Below are 26,183 nucleotides of genomic sequence, written 5' to 3'. Positions count from 1 at the left end.
GTCTGACCCGGTTGTCTTTTGGGGGGAATTGGTAGAAAATCTGTAATACCCAGAATTAAAGGCCTGGATTCTTCTTTTTTATTTTTAGAGAGAGAGAGAGGTGAGGAGGGCAGAGGAAGAGAGAGAATCTTAAGCAGGCTCTTCCCCCAGTGCAGAGCCCAACTTGGGCTTGATCCCATGATCTTGAGCCAAAATCAAGAGTCGGATGCTTAACCAACTGAGCCACGAGGCCTGGGTTCTTCTTATGCCACGTACCAGCCGTGTGCTCAGGAGTAGATTACCTGACCTCTCCTCATCTCAGTCTGTTCTTCTCTAGCAAGGAATATTAATGCTAACTGGAGTTTATGTTTTGTGATTGCTGTGGGCAAGAGTCTTGAAGCTACATTTGCAAATTTTTTCAACTTGAAAGCACTGTACCTCCTTATGTTTGGCTGTCCTGCATCAATGTTGAAACCTCAGAGCTAGGAGTATGGGCAGCTCGATGGAGGAGACATTGAACTAGATGATTCTTCAAGTGACATGGTCTCGATCTTGTCCATCAAGGACTGAGCTGGAATTGTCTTGTCTGCAGTTGAAAAAAACAAGGCTCAGAGAGGTTGAACAACTTGCGCAAAGGCACACAACTTGGCCATGACAGGGCCAGGACTGGAATACAGTCCATAACCAACCTGTCCCTGCACCATCTCCAACAGGAGATGGGAAAGGAGCATTTTCTTGGAATTGTTCCAGGGTGACACTGTCCCTATGCAGGAGACACTGAGAAAGGGGTAGAGGATCTCAGACTCTGCTCTAAGTGTTCAGGAGTGGGAGGATGAGCCCATTATTCTTTATGCATTTAGAACCTTTAATAGTGCTCTTCACATGGCATAACAGAGCTGAACACTCGTTTAGAAGCCATTTGAAGATTTTATACACTGAGATTTCAAAACAGACAACTTAATAGTTTGCTTCTATATTAAATGAGTCACTTGAAATGAAGATTCTTTCTACATTTCTCAGAACTGGTGGGATGATTATCTCTCTGTAAGACACTGTTTGGAGAGATACTCTGACCCGAACTTTATAAAGACCGAACACTTTCTGATGGGCACACTGCTGCTTTCTTGATCAGTTCCAGAGACTGAGCCCTGAGCTGGGTTAGGACACAGAAGCAATCTGTAAGACTCGGATATTTATACTTGATCCCACAGAAGATGGTCATCTGATTTTGACCTGGCTGAGCAAACAGTAAGAATGTTTTGATTAATCACACAGTTTGCCTTGCCCTTTCCTTATCCGTGCAGACATTGGCTGTTTGTAGAGTACACACTCAAACATAAGAGAATCACATGCCTCCTGTTGGCATCCTTTGATTGTATTATCCTAGAACGGCAGACTGACCCCTGGACTGCCGGGGCACCCTGCTCTGCCCCCTCCCTGCACCCAAGCCTGTGCCCAGACGCCTGTGGGCAGGGGGTGATAGGTTCTCCAAACCTGAACACAGGAACTGGAAACATTTAGAGATGACAGTTGGGGGACAGGACAAGGTGAAAATGCAGTGCCCTGGGAGAAAATAAACGAGAAATGAGAATTCTTTTGGAATCCTGTTGGGGATTTTGTTTTCGCCTCTTTCAGTAACTCACCTAAAGCAAGAGTTTTCACGTTAGGATTCTTCTCTTTGAAAGAGAAAAAGTTAAGTCCCCAGGTGCAGAGGAGGATAAAGAGCTTTTTTTACTCCCCAGGCAAGCGATCCATTGCGTCCAGGGCTGAATCTCACAGGCTGCAGCTCCCGTTCCTGGGTCCACAGGTTCGAGGAGCAGCTCAGATGCCCAGTCCCTGGAACTGGAGCTCAAGCCACCTTGCAGGACCCCTGGGGCCCAGCCCTTCTACTGCAGGCTCCTCAGACACCCTCCCCTCCTGGGCTTCCTCTCTAGCTGCAGCAGGTGGCAGCTGGGACAGAGAACTCTGCCAACACAGAGATGTCATAAAGTACTGTCCTGCTCTGGCGGAGAGAAGAAAACCAGGCTCCCAGAACAAGCCTCACCAAACGGAGCCAGTGCTCCCTCCATTTCCCCAGATATGGAATCAAACCAGTTATGTAACAGTTCAGCCTCTGAAAACATACTCGGCTTTGGGGAGCTGAAGATAGGATTTCTGCCCAGGTGATTGTTTGATAGCCGTTCTCCCCTCTTCGTATTGACAGAACAAAAAGTGGGCTTTAAAGGCAGAATCATCAGGGCTGCTCCTGTCACCTGCCATCACACCACTGCCCCCATTCTTCTGGCTTTACTTCGCTCTCACATCTCCTAAGAAGGCAGCATGCACAGGCAGCTTCCAGAAAGTAAATAATAGAATCCCAATACCCTGGCTTTGGGGACCTTGCCTCGGATCTCTTTCCCCTGCCCAGGGTCAGCCAGCAATGGGTCAGACCACTTTTCCGAGGAATTCCAGAAGAAAATGTAGGCCAGGAGAAAAGCTTTGGAGGACTCTTTCCAAACCTCAATGGGAAGAATATTCGGTGAACGTGAGGCAGAAGTGATGAACTTCAACCGTAGGTTGAGAACCATCTCATTCTGGAGCGAACTGCCCAACATGAGCAGCCCACTGGCAGCCTGGGGGCACTTGTACGTGCTCCACTGTCTCTCGGGTAGGGAGCTCTGCGCTCCTGCAGGACTAGTGCTGTGGGGCTTCTCTTGATCGCAGTCTTGCTGCCAGGCTAGTAGTTTTTTTCCAACAGGCCTCCATTGTTCTCCAGAAACCTCATGAGGCGCAAGTGTGTGGGAATGACAATAGGGTTACACTTGAATATGCTCTTAAGCAACATTGAGAAAAGGAATTCATTTGCAAGCATTAATACCTTACTGTCACTCATTTCTTGCCACATAGCTGTGGATGAGAACCACTGGCCTGGTCTCTAGGACTGGGTTTCTGCTCACGTGCTCACATGGCCCTGGGGTCCTGGCAGCCTCCATCGGCCTTGCCGACTCCTTGATGGGAGGGACCCTTTGCCCTGTATTTCCAACTACAGATTAGGCACCCTGTTCTGTTGGAGCACGTCACCAGTGTTTTTCCCGTGGTTTGTAAGAAAAGCTGCCAAATTCTCCTTTTGCCTAAGTTACTTCCGATTGGGTTTCTGTCATTTATACACAGGGTCAGGCATAAGTTTGCTATGATGGGATTGGACATGCTGGGACCAGTCTAGCAGCTGGGATGGTGACCCCATGCCTGGTCAAGCCCATTCCTGTCACCTCCAAAAGATTATTTCGAGGCATGTAAAAATTGCATGAAATTCAATTTCAGGGGCCATAACGAAAGCTTTATGCTAATACAATCATTTTCATGGATTTGCCTACTATGACGGCTCTCCTGCTAAGATGGCAGAGCAGAGGGGGTGCAACCGGACCCGTGACGTTCCCGCTGCTTTGCACCACTGCTGGTTAGAACTGCGCCACGAATGCCCGTTTCACCACAGTGACATTTAAAAATTCTCTTGATTACCTGTGCACAATAAAAGTGCTTCTGGTTACTGTGACTGTAGTCACAGAGGGAAATGGCACACAGACACGAACACAGCAAGAGTGAGCAAAGACAGCGCAGACAAAGCAGGCTGTCTAGGCAGATCTTGGGATTCCTCAGTGGCCTTTATGTGCTGTGAGCTGTTTCAATTAGATCCTTAACTCCCCAGCCTTGAAAAGGTAAATGTCCAATTCTGAATGGGATTGCCATAACCATTCCCAAAAACAAGAGCGAGCCTTGCACCTAAATTGAATGATCAACACCTTTGGTGCAGAAAATTACAGAGTGGCAGATTATGGATTGAGAATTGAACAATTTCACTTAAAAAGGGATACCGAAAAGCACCGTAGCCATCGGGAATAAGCTGGATATTTAGGGATCAAAAGATCTGGGTTTTAAGTTCCAATTTTACCAATTATTAGCTATGTGTCTTGGGTTCTGAGTCTGTTACTAACTCTTTAAAAATAGGAAGGTTAATATTCTGTTATTCAAGTAACCAAAAGAGAACGTGAATGTTCTGTGCAACATAGAGCATTTTAGTAACTGTGTAAACCTACCATCTGGACACTTCAAAACTTTTCATGATAAGGAAAAGGTTAGGGAAGGTAAAAGCAGCCTTAAAATACGTTCCTTTCCAAAATTAAGAATATCTCTTTCATAATCAGTGATAAATCCCTCACACCAGGTAATAGGTTTCGCCGGTTATTTAAGTAAATGACCGAAGGGATGGGCTATCAAACGCACCTGCGTCAGGTAGCAGACGGTCAGCGCCCAGCACACGGCTGCGTGGTCCACGGCTCCCAGTCTTGCTGGTAGTTAGGCTGGTTCCATATGTCTAGGTTCTGGACAAAGCAATGTAGGTGGAAGGTGGGTCTCTTTCAGGTCTGGTCTGTAAAAATAGCCAGCACCACCTGCTAATCCACAGTCTTCCTGATTTGACGTCGGAGGCCACAGGCTCCAGATGGCACACCTAGACACGAGCACTGCCCAATCCACGTCAGCAAGAATTCCACGAGCAGGAGTTAAATTGTTGTATTGAGCCACACTGACTTCGTGCTTTTTATCTGTAACATGGCCCATTCTATCCTAATAGTTTGCACAAAGAACTAAGCTAGATGGGGTTAGAAGTAGGGCTCCAACCCCCACCCAAATCATAAAACAAGGTTTTTACACGCTTGAGAATTTGATAGTGTATTCATGCCAATGAGGCAATGTGCTAAATTTATTTTTTATTTCTCATTAACAAATTATCTTCTTACCATGCGTCAAGCATCATACTAGGTACAGATATTTCTGAATCTTAAATATAATACTAGGCGGACCTTTACCAGGGACTTAATCACTGGCATTACAGTACCTTCTGAGCCCTCTGAATTCAGTTATGTGTAAATGTTAAGAATTTAAAATCTTAACCAGTCAAGTGAAATAGTTTTTATATTGATCAAATAATTTATCAACAGTACACTCCATTTTTATATCCATCCTGAAAAATATATTTAGAAAATGACTAGAATAACCTATTATAGTATCCTTATCAACATGTCCCAAATCTTTACAAATGCATTTTCTATTACATAGTAACACATGTTCTTGTGGGGAGAAAATCTACTATTGCTTTTTTTTTTTTAAGATTTTATTTATTTATTTGACAGAGAGACAGCACAACCAGGGGGAGCAGCAGGCAGAGGGAGAGGGAGAAGCAGGCTCCCTGCCAAGCAGGGAGCCCGACTCGGGGTTCAATCCCAGGACTCCGGGATCATGACCTGAGCCAAAGGCAGACGCTTCACCAACTGAGCCACCCAGGCGTCCCTGCAGGACAGTATTCTGATTGTAGAAAACAAAATGAAAACCCAGCAAAACAATGTTAAATTACACAGTACTTCCCATAGGAAAAAATGTAAAGACTCTTGAACTGGAAGCCCAGCCATGTCACTGTCACGCACAGAAAACTCAGTCCAAGCTCTATGCAGAGACCGAATGCTTGAACACCATTTACCATTCTTTGTTCTCATTCAGGTTTACATAGCCAGTCTTCCACTCGCCTCCGAGGCTCTTGGTGGCGGAGTGTGTGCACTTAGCTGTCTTCCTGCCCCCAGCGTCTGAGAATGTAGTGATGAGCCCTGACATACAACGGGTACTTCGTAAATGCTTATGAAAAGATTGACACAAATTAATGACAAATACAGGGAGAAGTGCACTGACTAGCCTTCGTGATCCATACTTACCTTAAACCCAACCTCGAAACATACTTTGAAGATCCTTACAACAGGGCAATCACACGATGGGCTTGCTGGCTTACACTGTTCCGGTCATACACACGCAAGACCTCCTGGCCTCCTGTCACGCACTGCGAACGTGTGTTCCTACAAAAGCCATGTTACCACAAACCTACACACAAGTCTGGTAAGCTAAGGTAGGAAACATGGAACTCTTTTTAAGTAACAAGTGTTTTAATTATACCATAAGGAAGACAATTTGCTGTGGACTATTCTGCAAATCTAAACATTTCATACATTGCCTCTATTAAAAAAAACAACCTACTTATTAAGTTAAATTTTAATCTTAATTTTCTGGTATGATGATTCTTCTAAGTTCTCATCATCATAAATTCAAGATACAAAAGTTTTAAGAGTAGGAAATAAAATTTTTCTCTTAAATTTTCTTTGCCACTTTTGTTTGAAAATTAAAAATGAAAAAAGGAAAAATGGATGACATGGAAAAACAAACGAGGTACAAGATTCCAGATTTACATATTGATGAACAAGAAAACATTTGAGATGACGAGGACTTGAAAGCTCAGGTTCCCTGTGGTACCACCGTCTAATCATGGCTGAACGTTAAGACCTCAGCGTAGCTAGATTGTAAGTACACCGCAAATACCCAAAGAAAGGGAAGGAAAGCAAAATCCTAGGAGTTGTAGGTGTGATGTCAGGAGTTTTCCAACACAGAAACCATTCTATTAATCTGGGAAGTTTAGCACGTCTGGGAATCCCTTTGGAATTGGAATTTATAGTAAAGCAAAATGGATGCTGCCAGGTCAAACATACAACTTCTAGCAGATCTACGCAGACTTTTTATCCAAAGTACAAGGAACCTGGCTTTCATTTCACTTTTTTTTCCCCCACACCTTAGACTTCGAAGTAGGTTTCAAGGAATTTTTCCTTCCAATATGAGGATTCAACCAACTTAAAATGGAAATGCAACAAAAAAACAGATGCTCCTTTGTAGAAATCCACTGTCACGGAATGCATTAATCCCTGGACTAAGATTTACTTTAAACATTAAAACGTTCTTTTCTGGCAAAGTATATCATGGAAACGTGACAAAAATTCCTGAAAATTTATCATGGACTATTTTTAAAATTCAATTGCCTTTTTTTTTTTTTTAAAGATTTTTTATTTATTTGACAGAGATAGACAGCCAGCGAGAGAGGGAACACAAGCAGGGGGAGTGGGAGAGGAAGAAGCAGGCTCTCAGTGGAGGAGCCTGATGTGGGGCTCGATCCCGGAACGCTGGGATCACGCCCTGAGCCAAAGGCAGACGCCCAACGACTGCGCTACCCAGGCGCCCCTCGATTGCCTTTCTTCGATCATGTGACTGCTCAATCGAAAAAAAAATTAAAGCTCAGCTGTTTCTTCCTTTGGAATATGGTACAATCTTGGAAATTTTATATCATTTCTAATATTTTAAACTGTGAAGAAGTGACCATGCATCAAACTGAAGGCCGTGAGTGAATGCTTTGCTTTTAAGAGCCAGCTTCTCGAGACTATAAATGTGGTTGTTACAGGTAGTTTTCACTAACGTCTTGTAAGATACTCAGTGATAGTCTATCAGCCCTGAAAAAACGGTTGCTGCTACAAACTTACATATAGTGAATGAATGACAAAAATAAGACTATTTTTACTATGATGAATTTAAATGGAACAGCCATACAGGGTGAGTGTATGTCTGCGGCTGAACTACTTACTAGCGAACGGGAAGGCAGACGAACTTTGCAGGATCTAGCCAGGCTGATCTGTGCAGGCTTCTATGCACACACGGGGTTAGGCGCGGAGGCTTCCTGTAAAAGTTCTGGGAAAGAGCCTGGGCCTACGTTTATCATCGTCAAGAACAACACGAAGAAACATGCAATCAGTTCTGAGAGCGAGATGACACAAGTCTCTCCAGAGTAGTAGGATAATATTTAGATAAAATCGGATGCTATTTACATTGTCAGATGCATTGTCAGATTTATCACTAGCAGCGAACACCCCAAATTACTGGCAACTATACCAAGCCCAAGCCGGTAGAGATGTTGCACCACTGGTCCCCATCTAGTAAAGAAAATATCACCATTCAGATACTTTAAAGATCTTCTATCATCCCAAGATCTTAAACCAATATTCTTAAATTGTTTTATTCAAAGGTACTTTTGTTATCTTGCCTCTACTACCCTAGCAACAAAAGTCCTTTGAAAAATTATAATATCCGACATATATAAAAGTCTACTGCTGTAGAAATCTCAAAAATGTAATGTTAGCAATGATAATTATCTAAAGAAGTCAGCTTCATGGAATAGCTTTTGAGGATTTATTGCTCAGATGCATTCAAAAAATTCTTAAACATAATGTGGCAATGGCTCTAATACATCTGTAAACAGAATACCACTAAAAAATTTTTATTGGCATGAAATACTATAATTATGGATGTGTAAAATTTTTAAATCTTAAAGCCTCTTAACATAATCATGTATATCTATGTACAAAACATACATAAATTTCACTTTATTTAAAACATATGAAAGAGGAAATTTCAAATCACACTAAACATAATAAATATAGAACTTGCTTTGTTAAAAATCTACAGTATACATTCAAGTAAAGGCTAAACTTCCAATGCCAACTATATAGGAGACAAAATTAAACATTTACAATAATCAGTTTCCTAAAAGTGCTATTTTTAATACCTATAAGAGGAAACTCATTCTAGTGCTTCTGTTTCCATCCAAACATATACATTCCTTTATTCACAGAACCAGATGCTTCTGTTACTAAAAATACATATCCAAAGCTTTTATATCCTTTTAAATAGACTTAACATTTTAGCTCTTTGGGGGAGGAACAGGAAAGTCCACACAAACACCTCAGACCATCTTAAATTATTAGAGACGATTGACTTTATGACACACCCTGTTTCAACTCAGATGTGACACGTGATGAACGTGTTAATGAGAACGGTTCCGGTCCACACGTCTACGGCAAGTCATCTTTCTCTACGTGGGAGTTTGTGCAGGTCGAGGAGCGTCCACTGTGGCAACCTTCCTGTGACCCAGGTCTGGAGGCCATGCTCCACTTCTGATTTGTACCTTCTCTTCCAACCGGATTTGGTTTCGTTTCTTCAGGAGTTATATTCAGTACATTGATGGAACTGTTGGGAAAAGAAAGATCTTAATAATCGTTTCCTCCTTCCTTTATACTTAAGCTCTGCCTGAAGGTCTCAATTCAAATGGCCCCCTTGTCCTATGCTAAGTACATTTTGAGGACACACAGATTAGGAACCTATCTCTCCACCTATTTATCTGTTTACCCATCTATTTATCTTACTTATTTCTTTGGTCTACTCTGAAGCTCTCTAGGCAACTGAAGCTTAAGCCAGACAGAACACATGGGCTTTGAAAGCTCGAGCCCCCTGATGTCCCCATCTTCCTGCCACTATTTTATAATCTCTTTATTGTTTTCTTCTTTACACATCCACTTGCTCATGTATGCCTTCCTCTAGCCAGCCGTTCACCCACACAGCTATTTAATGAGCGCCTACAAAAGCAGTTAAGGGGTCCAGACTCTGAAGTCAGATGGCTTAGGCTCACCCCAGCTGGACCGTTCAGCTCACTGTGTCAGTGTTCTTCAACTTCCTCAGCTGTAAAATGGAAATAATAATAGTATCTATCTCACAGGGCTGGGTGGAACTGAGTTAACACACATTAAGCGCTTAAACCAATGCTCGCTTTAACAATCTTAGTGTCTGAACACAGGCACAGCTGCTACCCTTCAATGGCACAATCTGAGAGGTATGCTCTGCGACCAGCATCCAAACAAAAAAATCTGGGACGACTGAGTGGCTCAGTCAGTTAAGCGTCTCAGGTCATGATCCCGAGTCCTGGGATGGAGCCCCAAGTCAGGCTCCCTGCTCAGCGGCAGTCTGCTTCTCCTTCTGCCTGCTGTTCCCCCTCACTCATGCTCGCTCTCTCTCAAATAAAGAAACAAAATCTTTTAAAAAAATCTGCCTAAATGATTACTTTCAAATCTAAGGAGTTAAGTCGACAAATGATACATTTTTATCAACTGAATACCTTATATAATTTTTTCCACAAATGTACATTTTTCCCCTAAATGTGCATTTTTTGTGACTTTGTTCTACTAACTCAACCTCAATGTAGCAATCCTAAAAAAAAAAAATTAAGTTGCTTTAATTCTAAAAATCGAAACCCAAAACAATTAAAAATTTTACTTACACTTATTTGCCAATACTTAAAAAAGGAACTTGCTTATAATTCAGCCCTCAGAAATCCTGCCATCTCAGATGAGTTGAGACCAACGAGCAACTAAATTCTTTCCGTAATTTTGTACCTGAACTACTTTGTGTAAAATTCCATTCTACGGTGAAGAAGCAATGAGGTTGTTGCTGTAGAAATTAGCTATAAATATTCCTATTCATTTTCCTATGATCTTATCACAAACCCAGACCCAAGGTGCTTCAAGAATGAGGAGTCCAAATTTACCAAATAACTTAAAGTTTTGAGAACTATGTCAAGCTCCACAGCTTCTCTCCTGATAACCAGTAATACAACTCTTCTCTATGTTTTATCCTCAGAGGCCAAGGACCATGAACACGAATAGCTCAATGGAGTTTCTTTACGCTTAAAATTCTGTTTCTATGCCACTGGTGTTGTTTAGCCCTCGGAATACATGCAAGAGAAAAAGCACTTTTATAATCCATATAATGTTTACATGCATTTTTATTCTTACAGCCTGCTACTGAAGGCCGATAATGGACCGAGCACTGTTTTAAGTGCTGTATACATACGATTGCTGAAATCTCAGAACACCCTGTGCTGTAGGTACTAAATACTGGACTCTATTAAGCACAAAATAATGTCCTAATGAATTATTGTGTCAAATATTTCTTAACTAAAAATAAGTAGATTAAAAAGTAAGAATTGTAGAGACATAAAAATAATCGAGGCAACTTCTGTGTTCTCTCTTGGATACAGAATGCATTATTTGAAAATGGTGACTAGAATTTGTGTTATTTATATAGATTGTTCTGACTGGTCAAATCTGGGAGTTTAATAACATTCTGCATAAGAAAATACTCTGAGCTTACAGTATCTTTTGACCGTAAATCAACCTTGCACTTCCCAAACTCAACCCGTTAGTCAATCTTTTGGCTCAAACTGCAAAATATATTCCAAATCCAGTCATGTCTACCTTCACGGTACGACCCTTGTCTAAACTGTGACCATCTCACTGAGACTCTCCGGAAGCCTCCTAACCTCGTCTCCTGGCTTATAGCACAGGCTCCTACAGTCTGTTTCCCACATAAGAAAATAGTCGTCTTTTCAAAACAGATTTTGTTTTTTCACTCTCCTGTTTACACGTCTCCGATGCTTCTCCTGTCGCCCTCAGAACAGTATCTGACCTACAAATACAGACTAAAATACTTCACAAATGAAATGTCAAGTACATGTATGTGTGTGGGGGCAGAAGCGTGGGGTTATGGATGAACAACACGGCATGAGCTGGTAATTGCTGAAGCTGGCTGATGGGTACATAGGGTATCATGACCTTATTCTCTCTACATTTGCGTATATTTGAACTTTTACATAATAAAGTTTGTATCCTCATCTACTCACCCAGGGCCTTATAGGATGTGACCCCTGATCACCTTCCACCATCCCCTCCCACCCCTTGGGCTTGCTCACTAACACCACTCACCCTCCACAAACACACCAGCGTCCTACCTCAGGGATCCCTACACTTGTCTGGAGGACTCTTCCCCACGCTCTTTTTTGCCCCTCGGTGTTTAGAGTCCCAATCCTTTTACAGATCAATATATATAGTGTCTTGTCCTTTTTAAGCTTCATATTTTTGTTTTGAAATTCATTTATTTAACAATTCTTGGTCCAAGGGCCAGTGGGCTTCTTCAACACTTAGGTCCACACCATCCTCTCACTACCACAGGTCAAGTGTGCCGGAGCCCTGACCCCTGCTCTCTAGGACACGTGCCAAACACGCAGGACCCCATGCCGCCATCTCCTACTTTGGTTAAGAGGAAAGACCTTTGCTCTTTTCTATTCCTCTCTCACTAGGAATGTTCTATGTGCTTATTAGCTAATTAATCTTGGAATAGGCTCTGAGGTAAAATATCGGTATTATACCTTAGAAAATGATTTAACAACTTGAGATAGAGAAAAATACCAAAATGCATCAGTTAACAGAAATATATGGGTTTAAAAAAAAAAAAAAGAAATATATGGGTTTCCTGGGGAGCAACTTTTCTTGATCCTGTCATCCTTGGGCACAGATCTTCACCAGTCACGATGAGGACATTTTTCTCAGTTCTCTGCCCTTCAACACCAATAAAATGGGCACAGCAAAAGAAATTTTGAAATATATACTCCACAAAGACTGTGAAAATATCCTTCTATTTAACAAAATTAAAGAATTCAAAATACTAAGTGATACCTGTAAATAAGATTGTATTTTAAATTGTATTTTGGATGTGACATGAAAGGAATAACATCATATGATTTAGCTTCCAGCAGACAGGGACCAGAACTACCTTGTTCGCTACTATATTCCCAGTACCTAACAGGTGTCCTTACATATGTAAGGACATAATGGCCACCCAATAAATATTTGCAGAATGAATGATCAATCTACTAAATTCCTCTCCAAAGCCACCAGCGTCGCTGACACGACAGACATGCCAACTCGCCCTCGGCAGTGCACCTCCAGCAGTGGAACAGACACGTGCAAAGACCACCTACAGACCAATACCTATGTTCAGACGCACAGGAACGTGTCTGGCAAAAGTCCGAAGTAGAAGGAGAAGCAGGAAGAGACTTAGTAAGTTTGGATGTGCAAACTGGAGACCCGTTAGACACACCGTGAGGCTTCTTTTGCCGTGGCCTTGAGTGCACTGTAAGACTGTCCCGATCAGAACCTGTGAAAAGAAAAAAGAAAAAAGGCAGTCCGTATGGTATCAAACAAGGTGAAGGTTATTAACTATGATGATCACCTGCAGGGGAGTGAGGTCTGAGATCGAACAAGGTAATGTGGGTGTCCACTCCAGCCCGACTCCAGTCTAGCTAACCTCGCCATCTCCTATGCATATTCCATAAACATCTACGGATCTAGTTTTAAAAATATTTGGTGATCTCCAAAGTTTTATATTAATAATTGACACTATTTTATTTACATGCATTTTCAGATTAAAGGGTTAATGAAGTACTCACTTCCTGAGAAGGCACTGAAAAGTTTCATATTTTCTGAGTTCTGGTGGTCAAAGGTAGTCATATTTAAAAACTGTTGCTTTAACCAACTGGCTCTTTCTTCTTCAAATGCCTTTCTCTATCATAACAAGCAAACCAAAGAAATACTGATCAATATTTCAACATTCACATTGGTGGCATTTCCCATGACTTCTGTAGTTGTTGGTGTTTGTTTTCTGGCTATCATATAGATTTTGTAAGTCAAATGAATTAACCTAGAAAACTAAGAAAAATTTCATTTAAGAAAATTATATTTAAGAAATAAAAAAATCACCCACTTCACCTAATAAACCAACTCATCACAACTTTCACATCCGTTTTGAGTAAACGCAAATGGACAGTGCAAAAAAACAGCATATTAGCATAACTCCTGAACATACAGATTATTGTAAATAGAGAATTACTGCAACAGAAAAATACCCACTGCAAGTGAATCACTTGAGAAAAAGGAGCTGTGACTTCAGGCATCGGTCTCAGCCTCTCATACCAGCGGTAGCAGCCACCACCACGAAACCACAAGAGGGCACATGTCAGACGTTCCCCTTCCCAACAGCTGACCATCCTAAACTCTCCCTCAGCACTCAGGTCTCTCACACTTCCTTCCCATCCTTCCCTGGCCCCACTGGCCCCAGTGCCCCCATAGACAGATTCTCCTGCAGAGAGCTGGGAGCGGCAGACAAAGGAGCCAGAGTTATCTCCTGGGAAAGGCTGGGAGACAGGGACCCAGAAACAGGTTCCCAGAAGTGAGGAGAAAATGGAGAAAATACTGGTGCAGATTGTTTTCGTTTTCTTCTCAAGTTAGCTATCGATAAGACAGATTTTCACAGCTGTGGAGAATATCCATGCTAGCTACTTAAACAGAACATGGTCTTTCATTCCTAAATACTAATACAAAGTCATGCAGCACCAGACATTTGAAGAAAACTAAGACCATGAAAGAAAAATAGCCAAAATAAAAAGACCTGACCACAGATAACAGATAGTTCAAGAAGACCCTTTAAAAAAAATTCTAACACAAATGATCAGATTTACGAACATCTGTAAAATAATATAGTGCTATTCAGAAAAGAGCAAGCAAGAAACAAGGACATGAGAGAACTTAAAAGATAAGCCTGAAACAAAAACTCAGTGGATGAAGTGAAGAATTAAAAGTGAGAGAATATCCCCAAATTCAGAACATAAAGTCAATCTATAGATGTAGTCAGAAGGCCAATCATTTGTCTAATAAAAGTGTTCCAGAATGCAAGACATGTGAAAGAAGGAAAAAATACAGAATCAAAGAAAATATCACTACATTGAAGAAATACAGTGTCTTGAGGCCAAAAAGGAGCTACACCCAGATATATCCCAGCAAAATTTTGAAACTTTAAGAATATAAAAAGGAGAGAAGAAGGAGAGAAGGAAAAAACAAAGCAGGATATCCACAAAGTACTGTATATGTAGGTTATATAATAATCAGCTTCTTATTAGCAAAACCAAACAGCAAAAGAAATGGAATAACTCAAAGTTTTGTGGGAAAAAGTCAGAAACTAAATTCTATATCCAGCCGAACTAATCTCATGAATGTCTTTTTGGGTATTCTAGAATTCAGAATATTTTTCACTCACACAATACTTAACGAAAAAAATTACTCAAGAAGGTAATACAGCAAATTGAAAAAGGAACCCAAGACAGAAGATAACACGAGATATAAGCTGAATGTGATTCAAGAAATCCTAAAGGAAGCTATAAGAAAGCCAAAGGACTCACCACACAGGGATATATGAAAGTCTCTTCCAGGTGGCAGAGTCTTAACAACAGAGTATTTCCTAAGGGGCCAAATGTATTACTAGGTTAGAGAATGAATCACATTTACAGAATCATGATGTTGTCAGTGTTCCTTCAATTGTTAAGTCTCAATCTTGCTCAAAGTCCTTACGCTTGGATTACTTTACAGGCTAATACTCGACAATGAAAAAGAAAAGCACAAACAAAAACTGGGAAGTAGAGGGACAAGAGAAGGGGAATAAGGGTGAGTCCAAGAATGTCTTCATCTTTCATTGTGGGAATAAACTGACACTGTTTCAAGGTGAGCAAACATGAAATAGAAGCATTACATATACTATTCAAAGAAAAAAAGTCAACCAGAAGAAACCATTTTTAAAAAGTTTAAAAGAGTAACAATATAATGAAGAAGTCATGTATATTGATGAGGAACAGTGTAGACGGGAGGTGTGAGAAGGATACAAATTCTTTATCTTTCATAGCAGGGGAAGCAACAGACTTATCAAGGATAAAAGGCTGAAGTGCATTAAAGTTAAAATAGTACTTCCCAGAAGAATTACAAACTTAGTGGTTCCCTCTGAGGAATAAAACTGGGAAGAAGAATGGGTGATATTTTTTCACTTTGTGGCTTTCTGTAAGGGTTTTTATTTTTGAAACCACATTCACACATTACCTCTACAATATTTTCAAGGGAAATATGCAGGTTAATACACCATTAAATTAAAAAGCGAGCTGTAGGAGGTGTCTGCACACATCCGTGGGCGGGGGAGGGGGAACTTCCGTTCTGTACTCCCCACCACCCCCCCTTTTAAAACAACAAACATGCTCTCAGTTGCACTGTCTTTTGATGCTACCCCTACTGACAGTGGACAGATCACAAATGTCCAAGAGAGGTCGCCTGGGGGAAGCTAAACACTTACCAGTAGAAAGCCAACCCGAAGGGGATAATGGGTGCTTATGGTTTTCTAAAAAAAAAAAAAGTTTCAATTCCCAAATCTGGTAAGGGCAAAACGACACCCTTCTAAAGTGGTTCATGCGCTTACAATCCCTTCCAGTTCACGTTACTTTTCAGATGACCGGTAAAATACTTGAGAAAAAGCTGGATAGCAAAGAAACAATGAAAGGCAGGACTTGGATGCATTCTGCTGGGCCTCCCAGAACTTTGAAGAGCTCTACAAGGAAAGCTACTTGTTGAAAATACCTCCAATCCTAGGCGAATAGCCGCTTCTGTAAAGCTTCGTCTTTCCTTCTCAAAATTCTTTTTTTGCTCTTTAAACAGGGACCATTCTTCCTTGAGGCGCTCCTTTTCTTCCAGCAAATAACAGTCTCGTAGCAGTGAGGTGGTGTCATCATCACACGCAGTAGCGAGCTGCTGCTATTAAATTTTAAAACATAGTAAGTTCCAGAGGGTCCCTGCAACACTCCCAGTTAAAATTAAAGCAAGGGAAGCAGGGTCAAACTTTAGGGGAAGAAAAGAAGTGAAAAATCAGAAAGTCAACGGAGGATTCTCATTTTCCAACTGGCAGAGCACCGCCGAAGGAATGGCACACGTTGCACCTGTGAGCAAGCGAAAACCTGAGCTGAGAGCAAAAAAGGGACAAACACAGATCTTCTAAAATACAGGAATAAAAATCTGGTAAGGCTCAGTAAAATCCTGGCCATTCTCATGGGAAAACAGCTTGAAAAGGCAACTCACATTTACCTGTAAGAGCTGCTGCTGAGTTTTAATCATTTCTTTACACTGCTGAATTTCTAACTCGAGTTTTTCAGTTTCTTGTTCGTGGTCTTGTCGTGAGATTACGTCTTCATCATTAAAACCTTCTAGATGTACCTTTGAAACTAACATAAAACCAGTCATGTGACATAGGTTTCACACCACTCAGTTTATGGTGTTTTTTTGTTATATTTAAAAATCAAGGCTCTCAGAATTTCTTTCTAGAATTTCATAGATTTTCTAAAAGGTACTTATTCCCTTTGCCCTTTAAAAATTTCATAAGCTATAATAATACAACAACTAAGTTTATATAGTATAGGAATTCATGACAACTACAAATTCGTAATATTTTTGGAGTAAAATGATATCTTTACTATTAGTTCTATTATGAACATTTAATTTGTAATCCATGTTTATTCAAGACTCTGTCCTAATTAAAAACGGACAACCTATAAGCATCGGAGTCCGGGGATCGAATCCACATCGGGCTCCCTGCTCTGCAAGGAGTCTGCTTCTCCCTCTGCCCCTCACCCTGCTTGTGCTCTCTCTCTCAAATAAATAAAATCTTTAAAAAAATGGACAACCTATATTCACAAAAGAGAAAAATAATTAACAAATGCATAAACTACTTTCGACACTTCTTCAAAGATCAATGCAGTGCTACAAATCTTGCTCTCTGGTATTAAATTCAACAAATGTTAAGTCCAAACATACTTGCTGTTTACTAACAGATGGCGACTGAAATCAGTAAAATCTCATGTAAATCAATTTTGGTACAAAATTTTGTGAATTACTCTTTACTACTAAAGATTACAATTGACAGTGATTTTGTGACTTTGGCATTTAGAATAAATTTTCTTTCAACAGACTTCATTCACTGAGAAGAAACCTTCATTTTCTTGATTTAAAAGCATGCAAACTTTAACAAATATAAAATATTAAGAATACATTCATCAACGTAGATCTATACTATCTTCAGTGACAGGGAATGGTGTCTAAAATAATACACCGTCAGATGAAAAAAGCAGTGTAGAAAAAATACATAATATTCAATTTTTGTTTTTTTATATACATATTTTTAAAGATTTGAGAGAGAGTGCACACAGAGGTGCACGAGCAAGAGGAGGGGCAGAGGGAGAGGAAGAGAGAGAGAATCTCAAGCAGACTCCCCACTGAGCATGGAGGCCCACATGGGGCTTGATCCCATGACCCTGAGATCATGACCTGAGCTGAAACCAAGAGTCAGACGCTTAACGAACTGCGTCACCCACGCAACCCAGTTTTTTATATATTTTTAAATAAATATTTTGTGGGCACCTGGGTGGCCCTGTCGGTTAAGTGTCTGCCTTCAGCTCAGGTCAGGATCTCAGGGTCCTGGGACCAAGTCCTGCATCGAGCTCCCTGCTCGGCGGGGAGTCTGCTACTCCCTCTCCCTCTGCCTGCTACTCCCCCTGCTTGTGCTGTCAAATGAATAAATAAAATCTTTAAAAAATATATATTCTGTAAATGCCTACAGAAAAATCTAGAAAGATAAGCACCAAACTGTTAAATGTCATGTACAGGGAACAGAAACCTGAATATTCTACTTCATATACTTCCTAATTGATATTTTCTATTAAACATCTATTACTTTGAAAATAATTTAAAAATAAATTATTAGGAACCTAGGAGTATGCAAGTATTTAGGAATAATAACCAACAGGTTCATATTTATATCACATCACGATTAATAATTCTTAATTTCCAAGATCGGTAAGAGACTCAGTTCACTTTATTCAATTGTACACCTTGCACTCAGAATAGATGGAGATATGTAGTGTCCTCTTTTTAGAGAAAGATTCAGTCTGAGGGGCAAAATATTTCTCAGTGAAGTTCAAATCTCACCTCTAGAAGTTGACAGAAGTTTTTTTTTTTTTGAGATTTTATTTTTATTTATTGGACAGAGAAAGACACAACGAAGAGAGGGAACACCAGCAGGCAGAGGGAGAGGGAGAAGCAGGCTTCCTGCTGAGCAGAGAGCCTGATGACGGTCTCGATCCCAAGACCCTGGGATCAGGGCCTGAGCCGAAGGCAGACGCTTAACAACTGAGCCACCCAGGTGCCCTTTGACAGAAGCTTGACTATCAAACCACCAAACTGAGCTCAAGTACTTCAGGGTCAGCCCCTCACGTGACTTTCCAAGGGACTAAAATTAACAGCTGAGTGTCACAACTCAGAGTGAGGCAGTAAGTTACCTTGGTTGTCAAGTTTTTCTACATGACTTTTCAAAATTCTCCACTGTTTTCTGATGCTGTTGGTAAGCTGCTCTCTCACAGTCTCACAGGAAAGGTCCCACATACTCTCCCTACTCAGTTCCCCAGCATCTTCTTCAGCATCAGAGATAACCTACAAGAAGAAAGATGAAAAGGAAAGACTAGTATCTTCAAATGGCTCTAGATACTCAGGCAGCAGTAATCAAGCTGATTATCAGAGATACCTATCAAAATCATTTCTGGGCTGTATCTTATACATATATGACCTAATATTAAACATAGAAATTCTCCAATTCAAGTCTCTTCAAATGGAATTTGAATCCAAATACAGTTAGTGACAAGAGTCACGGAGCCGTGTGAGGAAGAATTATTCACTCCTTGCCCAGTGTTGTGTTAGAGCTCTCACATGCTAAGGACTCCTCAAATCATGTTACAATGTGGGAAAAATGATGCTTAGAGAGGTAGAGACACTGTCCACTATCACGCAGCCAAGAGGTAGAATTGAGATCTGAAGTTAGATCAACTCTTCTCCAATCCTACTCTGTTTAAAACAGTTAAACCAGTGAGGTTATCTACAAAGTAAAAGCAACCGTGAATCCTATTTTTCTTATATAATTAAAAAAAATAAAACTAGAGATTTTCTTTTTACTCTACAAAGACATTAAATCATAGGAAAATACAGCAAACCAGTGACATAGAATCACACAGAATCAAAGCAGGATAAAGAACATAGGGAAACACCACTAAAATATATTACGTCAAAATAATCTGCAGCTACAGAAATAATAATGTTATAATATATGTATATAATATCTGCATAAATTTGTTGTTAACATCCAGGAAAGTGGACAGAGATACACTTCCCTATTATGAACAATAAAATATCCTTCTGGGGGTAAAAAGAAAACAGATTGAAGATGAAAGAAATGCTGATCATGCAGCAGGAATGAGGGAGCTACTCAGCGGGGAGAGCTGTATCAATAGCCCCAGGTCGGCAATGGCTGCCAGGGGTCAAGGTCTCCCAGGGGGAGCAGGCTGGGGCCAGGCCCAGCACGGAGCTCACTGTGACTCTGATTCTTGCCCATCAAGCCTCTGGAGCTACTTGCCAGTAATTCTTCCAAGGAGCTACACCTTCTACGTGTTAAAGTGTGCCAGAATACTGTTAAGTCCATTATTTAAAAAATTAACAATAATTGCTTCATGCTGGCCAGACTGAATGAAACTCTGAAACCACAAAATGAAAATAAAAAATTAACTTGAATTTTGGGTATATGTTTTGGCTATACTTAAGCACAATAATAAATTAATGAAACCTGAAGGCTACCTATGCATTATAAGGTTAATCTCATCCCTCTTGCTTTAATGTTCCAAAATCCTTAAAAGAAAGGAAGGACTGAATTAAATTGTAAGAGAAAAAAATTATAGAAAAACAGATCTTTTAAAAACAAGAAATATACTTAAAAGATAACTGTTTCTCCAAAGGTAAACACCTGAATTTTTAAGAATTATACAGGCTACTACCCACTGGCTGTAGTGGCGAGGAGAGGGGAATTTAAACATCTTGAGAAAGGTCTCCCTGCTTTACTCCCTACTTGTGCTGAACACAAGCTGGTAAGGTTAGGGACGGTGGGGCCAAGAACCCAGGCTGCGGGAGTAGAGGAAACTGCTCGCTCTGGAGAGGTACCTGCGTGTTCACAACAAAAAGTGACAGACTTGGAGAGAAAAGGCGGAGGTCAAACAGGTCCTGAAGCGGGGGTTTAAAAGAACACTCAGGTTATGTTTTTGTAAAAAAAGAAAAAAGAGGTAGAAGGAGGGATGGGCTGATCAGTTAGACTGATCTGTGATACCACAAGGTAAATAATCCCCTAATACAGGTTTAAAAAACAAGTTCTGATGACTTGCTGATAATCAGCACTTCCCATCGTTATTTTCAGATTTTAGTCACTTGCCTGAATCCAGAATTTAAACATGTAAAGCAATTAAGTTCAAAGAAGTTTTCACCATTATGTGACTTGTTTTTTTCAGACCTCTGCACGCATTACTTCCCTTGCGTCACATGCTTCTACCCCCAAAACACCTACTGTATTGTTCAGAGCCAACTCAAATGTCCCCTTCTCTGTGAGGCCTTCCCTGATTGCCACACTTACTTACTTCGTTCCACATGTCGTACCACCCTGTTACAGCTCCTGCCACGTGTAACAATTACTTGTGTAACAACTACCCATCTCCCCAAAAGAGCTTCCTGAAGGATGCAATGGACTGAATGTTTGTGTTCCCTCAAATTCCTGGTGAAATCCTAATGCCCAAAGTGCGAGTATTCAGAGGTGGGGCCTCTGGAAAGTGAGGAGGTCATACAAAGCAGAGTCCTCGTGAACGGGATGAGCGCCCCTGAAAGGGCCTCTGGTGAGCTCTCCTCTTCCCGGCGCAGGAGGGTGAGGGTACAAGGTGCAAGCAGGAAGACATCCGCTCCCCAGACACTGACCCTGCTGGCACCCAGCGTTTGAACCTCCCAGAGCCGGAACTGTAAAAAATACATTTCTGTTGCTCTTAACCACCCAGTCTGTGGTAGTTTGTTGTAACAGCCCAACTGAGACAAGGGAAGAAGTCAAAATCCTTTCAGCTTTTTCTTTCCAGGGACCTTTAACATAACGTACATTCAGCAAACTTCTGGACTGAATGGTTAGTTGGTTCCCAAAGTTACTACGTGTTTCACTCTGAAGGTAAAGCCTGTTTGAGTGCACAACACCTGAACTATGGAGAGGACACTCAGCACAGCGGCTAAAAACATGGACGCCGGGGTGAGACGGACTCGGATTTAAATCTTAGTTCTGTCACGTGTGATACCAGGCTAATGAGACCAGTGTGCCTCAGTGTCCTCAGCTATAGAATGAGAATAATTATGATATGAAAAGCATCAGAAGAATGAAATGAGACAATGCTCATAAAGTGCGTGTCACAATGTGTGGCAGAGACGAAGTCCTCGCCATCATTTCCCAGGCCACGGCTAGAAGCATACAGGGACACTTTCTTGTTGTTGTCACAGTGACTGGGGGGTAGTACAGCAGTGAGCGTCCTGTCCAAACTACCAAGGGTGTCCCCCCTGGGAATACCGAGCTAATGTCTGAATTGTCGATTTAGCAATCCGAAACCATAGTAGAGAGGAAAGAGCCACTTACAGTTCCTGTACTATCATCTGCTCTTTCTCTAGGTTTCTGCTTTTGGGGAGAAAGAAGAGAAATCATTTCCTTTTTCATTTGCTGAAGAACCTTCTTAAGTTCAGCATTTTCCATTAGGATTTGTTTCTGACGATATTCATAATCATTCAAGAGAATTTTATACATTTCATCTTCGTTCCTGAGAAAGAAACTGTCAGTATGAAAATACAGTTATAGAAAAGAAAACTCTGGTGAAATGTATCAATTTAAATTGGACCTTACCTGGCCTCGGTTTTACCCGTCCTCCAGGAGCCTCTTTTTCCATCGGCTCTCCCCACATAATTTAAAACTTCCATAGCTACAAACATGAACATGCAAATCAAAACCAATTCTTACCATACATATGTTTAAGTGTATAAAACCCTAACACACTCTATACACACTGGAGACATAAGTCAACCTGGTACAGATTAGGATTTGGGCTCAAACAGCCCAGATTTGAAGTTCCAGTTCTCCATCACTGATAAGCACTGAGATCTTAACAAGTTATTTAACTACTAAGCCTGTTTCTTCATCAATACGGAGGGAATGATGAAAGTATCTACCCAAGAGTTGTGAAGAGTAAAAGAAGTTGTTATAACACTTAACAAAGTACTTGGTAAGTATTATTTTATTATCATCATTAATTTTATCATTGGGGCTGGCAAGCTATGGCCTGCAGGCCAGCTGCCTGATTTTCTAAATAAAGTTTTATTAGAACACGGCCACACCATTTGTTTATATAGTTTTTACACTACAAGCGCAGGGATGAATAGTTGAGACAAAAGACTACAGACTCCACAAACCTGAACATATTTACTATTAGAATCTTTACAGAAAGAGTCTGCCCAGCCCTGCGTTGTCATCATCAAAGGCGTCAAGGCCCCTGTGTATTAACGTCTCTTCTGTCCCAGGGGGATGGAAGCAGTTGGCATTAGAAGGAAGATGACAATAAGTTGCTGTAATTTTAGACTTGATGAAATCATTATGAAACTGTCACTTCCAATTAGGTTCGGACTAGGAAACAGCCAGACTCCCATAAAATAAGGGCTGTTACCAGTTACATCTTCAGTAAACTTCTCTAATTAGGTGTTACATTTTATACTTCCAGCACTGCATCCTGCTCTGTATTTAATTCACGAATGAACACGAGGTTAACCAATGAAGTTTAAGTTTGATTACCTAAAGATTTTCCAACCTTGTCTTAACTGCTTATTACACTTCCATTTTTCAGTAATTAGCCGACTAACTGCAAGAGCTCTGCTGTACAGATCGGCAGTGACGCAGCCAGCTCTAAGCGCCCGCTGGCAGCGGACGCGGCCCGGCACGTGACAGCCTGAGACACCTGCTCATCAGCTGTTGTGTCAGCCAGTCTGACCGGCTCAGCTTCGGAAACCACAGTTTAGGGCATTACCGTGCAATGCGGGGTGGAGCACAACCTACGGTCCACCTGGAGACCACTGTTGGATAAATCCATGCATAGATGCCCTGTGCCGCATCTTCCCAGGCCAGCAAACTATCTGCGTAGCTCTGGTCTTGTGTGTGTGTGTGTGTGTGTGTGTGTGTGTGTGTGTGTGCGCGCGCGCGCTCAGTTCTACTCTTTCATCTGTGCGATTTCCCTGAAATTATGCACATACTTGGATGAAGCTGCAAATTGATTTTCAAAAGAATAACACTAGAAAAAAGTACACCTTAAGCATAAACATAAACATAAGCATAACATTCACAGTCCATCCTGCAGACTAGCCGCTTCAAAAATGCACAGCTACATTTATTTAAAGGAACAGATGTAAATGATTTGGTCTGATAAATAATTTTATGAAGTTAATTCTAAAATCACATTTTTGATACTCAGAAACTCATCTTGATTTTTCATATTACCAGTTCTTTACTATGGAACATTAGAATATCCTCTTAGTTTTTCCTCTGTGGAACAACTGTCATATTTAAAAAAAAAAAAAGGTAATTCTTATAAAAACAAAGGACGTAAAGCAGAATTTTTATTTTTCATGAATGAGTTGTCTTGATTTCTAGTTTATATGGACACATACCATTTACAATTGCATAAAGCATAAAAATAATACTTCCTGAGTTATTGTGCTCCATCTATTCACATTTATCTCTTAGCATATTAGCTTATTTACTTTCCTCTATCTTAACCAGTTGTTTCTTACCTATTTTTTTATCCTTCTTGTTCATAACAAGTTGATGCAGACGTTCCTTTAATTTATTATATTCACGTTCTTTTCTCTTCATATCATGATTATATTGAGTAGCCCGACTTGCAATGATATTTTGTAATTTTTGTACCTGAAAAAAGCATTTTCCATCAAATGTGTCCTTTTATGATGGATAACCCCAGTTAAAATTTGTAAATTCAAAAAAGAAAAGAAGACCTAGCATTCACCTCCTCATAAAAGAGTTTACTTTAGGATTATTCTTCCTTCTCAATAACCACTGGAAATCACTTTTTAAAGTATCATTAAGTGGATCACAAAGTTTTTATTTTTTAATTCTGAAATCTCTAGAGCTGCTAACTTCAATTATTTTTCTATCCTTTTTACGCTACATATAGACTCTGATCATGTAGAAACCAGAAACTCTTACAGAAGTATTAAAGTGATTAAAGTCTCATCTGAAGCAAGAATTGATCTGACTATCTGTAGTGACTTCCTTATACTACTGACTTGAATCACTTTATTCCTTATTAATCTGTGACAAATTAGCCACAGTACGTCACAGCACATAAAAAGGTTTGTTTTTATCTGATCATAAACAGTTCTCAAATCAGAGTGAGTCCAAACAGCAGACAGACTCTGGCTCAAGTACCTACCATATGTCAGGCCCTAAAGCTCAGTGTTGAGATCTACGGTGGCTTCTCAGGTGGCCCTTGACAGAAGTGTGTTATATTCTATACAAACATTTTTAATCTCTGCTGGAGATCATCATGTTTAACTTAATTCTTACTAAAGATTAACTATATTCAAATCACTTACGTGTAATCTGCAGATCAAGTCAAAATTTTCTGTGAAATAACTCAAAGAAATGCATAAGTAACTTTGCAGTTTAATTAAGATATTTCACTATCCACTAACTACACTACTAAATAGTCAAACTATGACAGAACAATCTAAGTCACTATAAAATCATTAGAAGAAATACACTCCCCTAAAAGTCCTTAATTACAGTTTAAAAAACATATACAATACTGAAAATAAATATTGTATTTTTATAGTTATCACATGGTCAGGGATCGAACTGCAGAGCAGTAAGAACACAATGCTTTCTTTTTATACAAATTTTTTTTAAAGATTTTATTTATTTATTTGAGAGAGACAGAGAGAGAAAGCCAGCGAGAGAGGGAACACAAGCAGGGGGAGTGGGAGAGGAAGAAGCAGGCTCCCAGCAGAGGAGCCCGATGCGGGGCTCGATCCCAGAACGCCGGGATCACGCCCCGAGCCGAAGGCAGACGCCTAACGACTGAGCCACCCAGGCGCCCCTCTTCTTATATAAATTAAAAAATAGTGATTGCAAGTGCATTAACTCTATAGATCCAAATACTAAGTAACCACTGTAGCAGAAATGAGATTAAAATTATGATGTCTTTAACAATCAGAAATAAGATTTTTAAATGTGAATTGCTTTTTTTTTTTAAACAATAACTCATGTCCATTTAGTCAAGTAATTAATTGCTTGATTGGATGAACAATGTCAGTATTTAATAGAAAGAAGAGGCATGCCAGATATTAAGTATAGGTATGGCAGAGAATAAAAGATCTGCATTTAAAGTACCCTTGCGCCTGAGAAAAAGGGACAATGCACTGGAGTCTAGGATGGACAGGAAAGGACACTGACTGTCACAAGCTATGGACCGATATACTAAACCCCATGAATCCACTTGGGACAGGGGGTGCCAGGGAGAGTTCCTGACCTCAGTTAAACATGCTGCAATGCTGTACTCAGAGGTCCACCACACCAGTTTGACAAAGGATGAATTAATGTTCTTGTTTTAAAGTGGGGTATGGTCACGTCAAATAAGAAAAAAAAAAAATTCACTTAAACTGACAACCCACCTCATCTTTTTCATTTTTCAGTAGCTGATGCAAATTCCGGTTCTTGCACTGTAACTGTCTGTCTCTTTCCTGAAGCCCAATCATTTCTCTCCTGGAGGTTTCCAGTTGTTCCTAAAATATCCACATGCAACTGTGATTACAATTAACATACAACTCAGA

At 40.4% G+C, this 26,183-nt stretch overlaps 1 protein-coding gene across 4 annotated transcripts in view; it reads right to left on the bottom strand.

Annotated features, from left to right (window-relative positions):
• Positions 1 to 8,050: 8,050 nt before the first annotated feature.
• LOC103662966 (SSX family member 2 interacting protein) overlaps positions 8,051 to 26,183 on the bottom strand; it is a 41,223-nt gene continuing 23,090 nt past the window's right edge. For 3 of the 4 annotated variants that reach the window (XM_040627094.1, XM_040627097.1, XM_040627095.1), the window contains 10 exons: positions 26,025 to 26,135; positions 24,126 to 24,261; positions 22,195 to 22,270; positions 21,934 to 22,111; positions 18,740 to 18,890; positions 16,494 to 16,630; positions 15,993 to 16,166; positions 12,992 to 13,106; positions 12,534 to 12,699; positions 8,051 to 8,901 (listed from right to left, as the gene is read on the bottom strand). In XM_040627094.1, the coding sequence (XP_040483028.1) occupies positions 8,727 to 8,901; positions 12,534 to 12,699; positions 12,992 to 13,106; positions 15,993 to 16,166; positions 16,494 to 16,630; positions 18,740 to 18,890; positions 21,934 to 22,111; positions 22,195 to 22,270; positions 24,126 to 24,261; positions 26,025 to 26,135 (1,419 nt within the window). In that variant the 3' untranslated portion in view covers positions 8,051 to 8,726. The remainder of the gene's footprint in view (positions 8,902 to 12,533; positions 12,700 to 12,991; positions 13,107 to 15,992; positions 16,167 to 16,493; positions 16,631 to 18,739; positions 18,891 to 21,933; positions 22,112 to 22,194; positions 22,271 to 24,125; positions 24,262 to 26,024; positions 26,136 to 26,183) is intronic. The other variant, XM_040627096.1, reaches the window with a different exon arrangement.

The sequence above is a fragment of the Ursus maritimus genome, unplaced genomic scaffold, assembly GCF_017311325.1.
Source record: "Ursus maritimus isolate PB19 unplaced genomic scaffold, ASM1731132v1 scaffold_12, whole genome shotgun sequence".
NCBI lineage: Eukaryota > Metazoa > Chordata > Mammalia > Carnivora > Ursidae > Ursus > Ursus maritimus.
The sequence above is the reverse complement of the archived record's forward strand: the minus strand, read 5'-3'. Positions and strand labels throughout refer to the sequence as shown.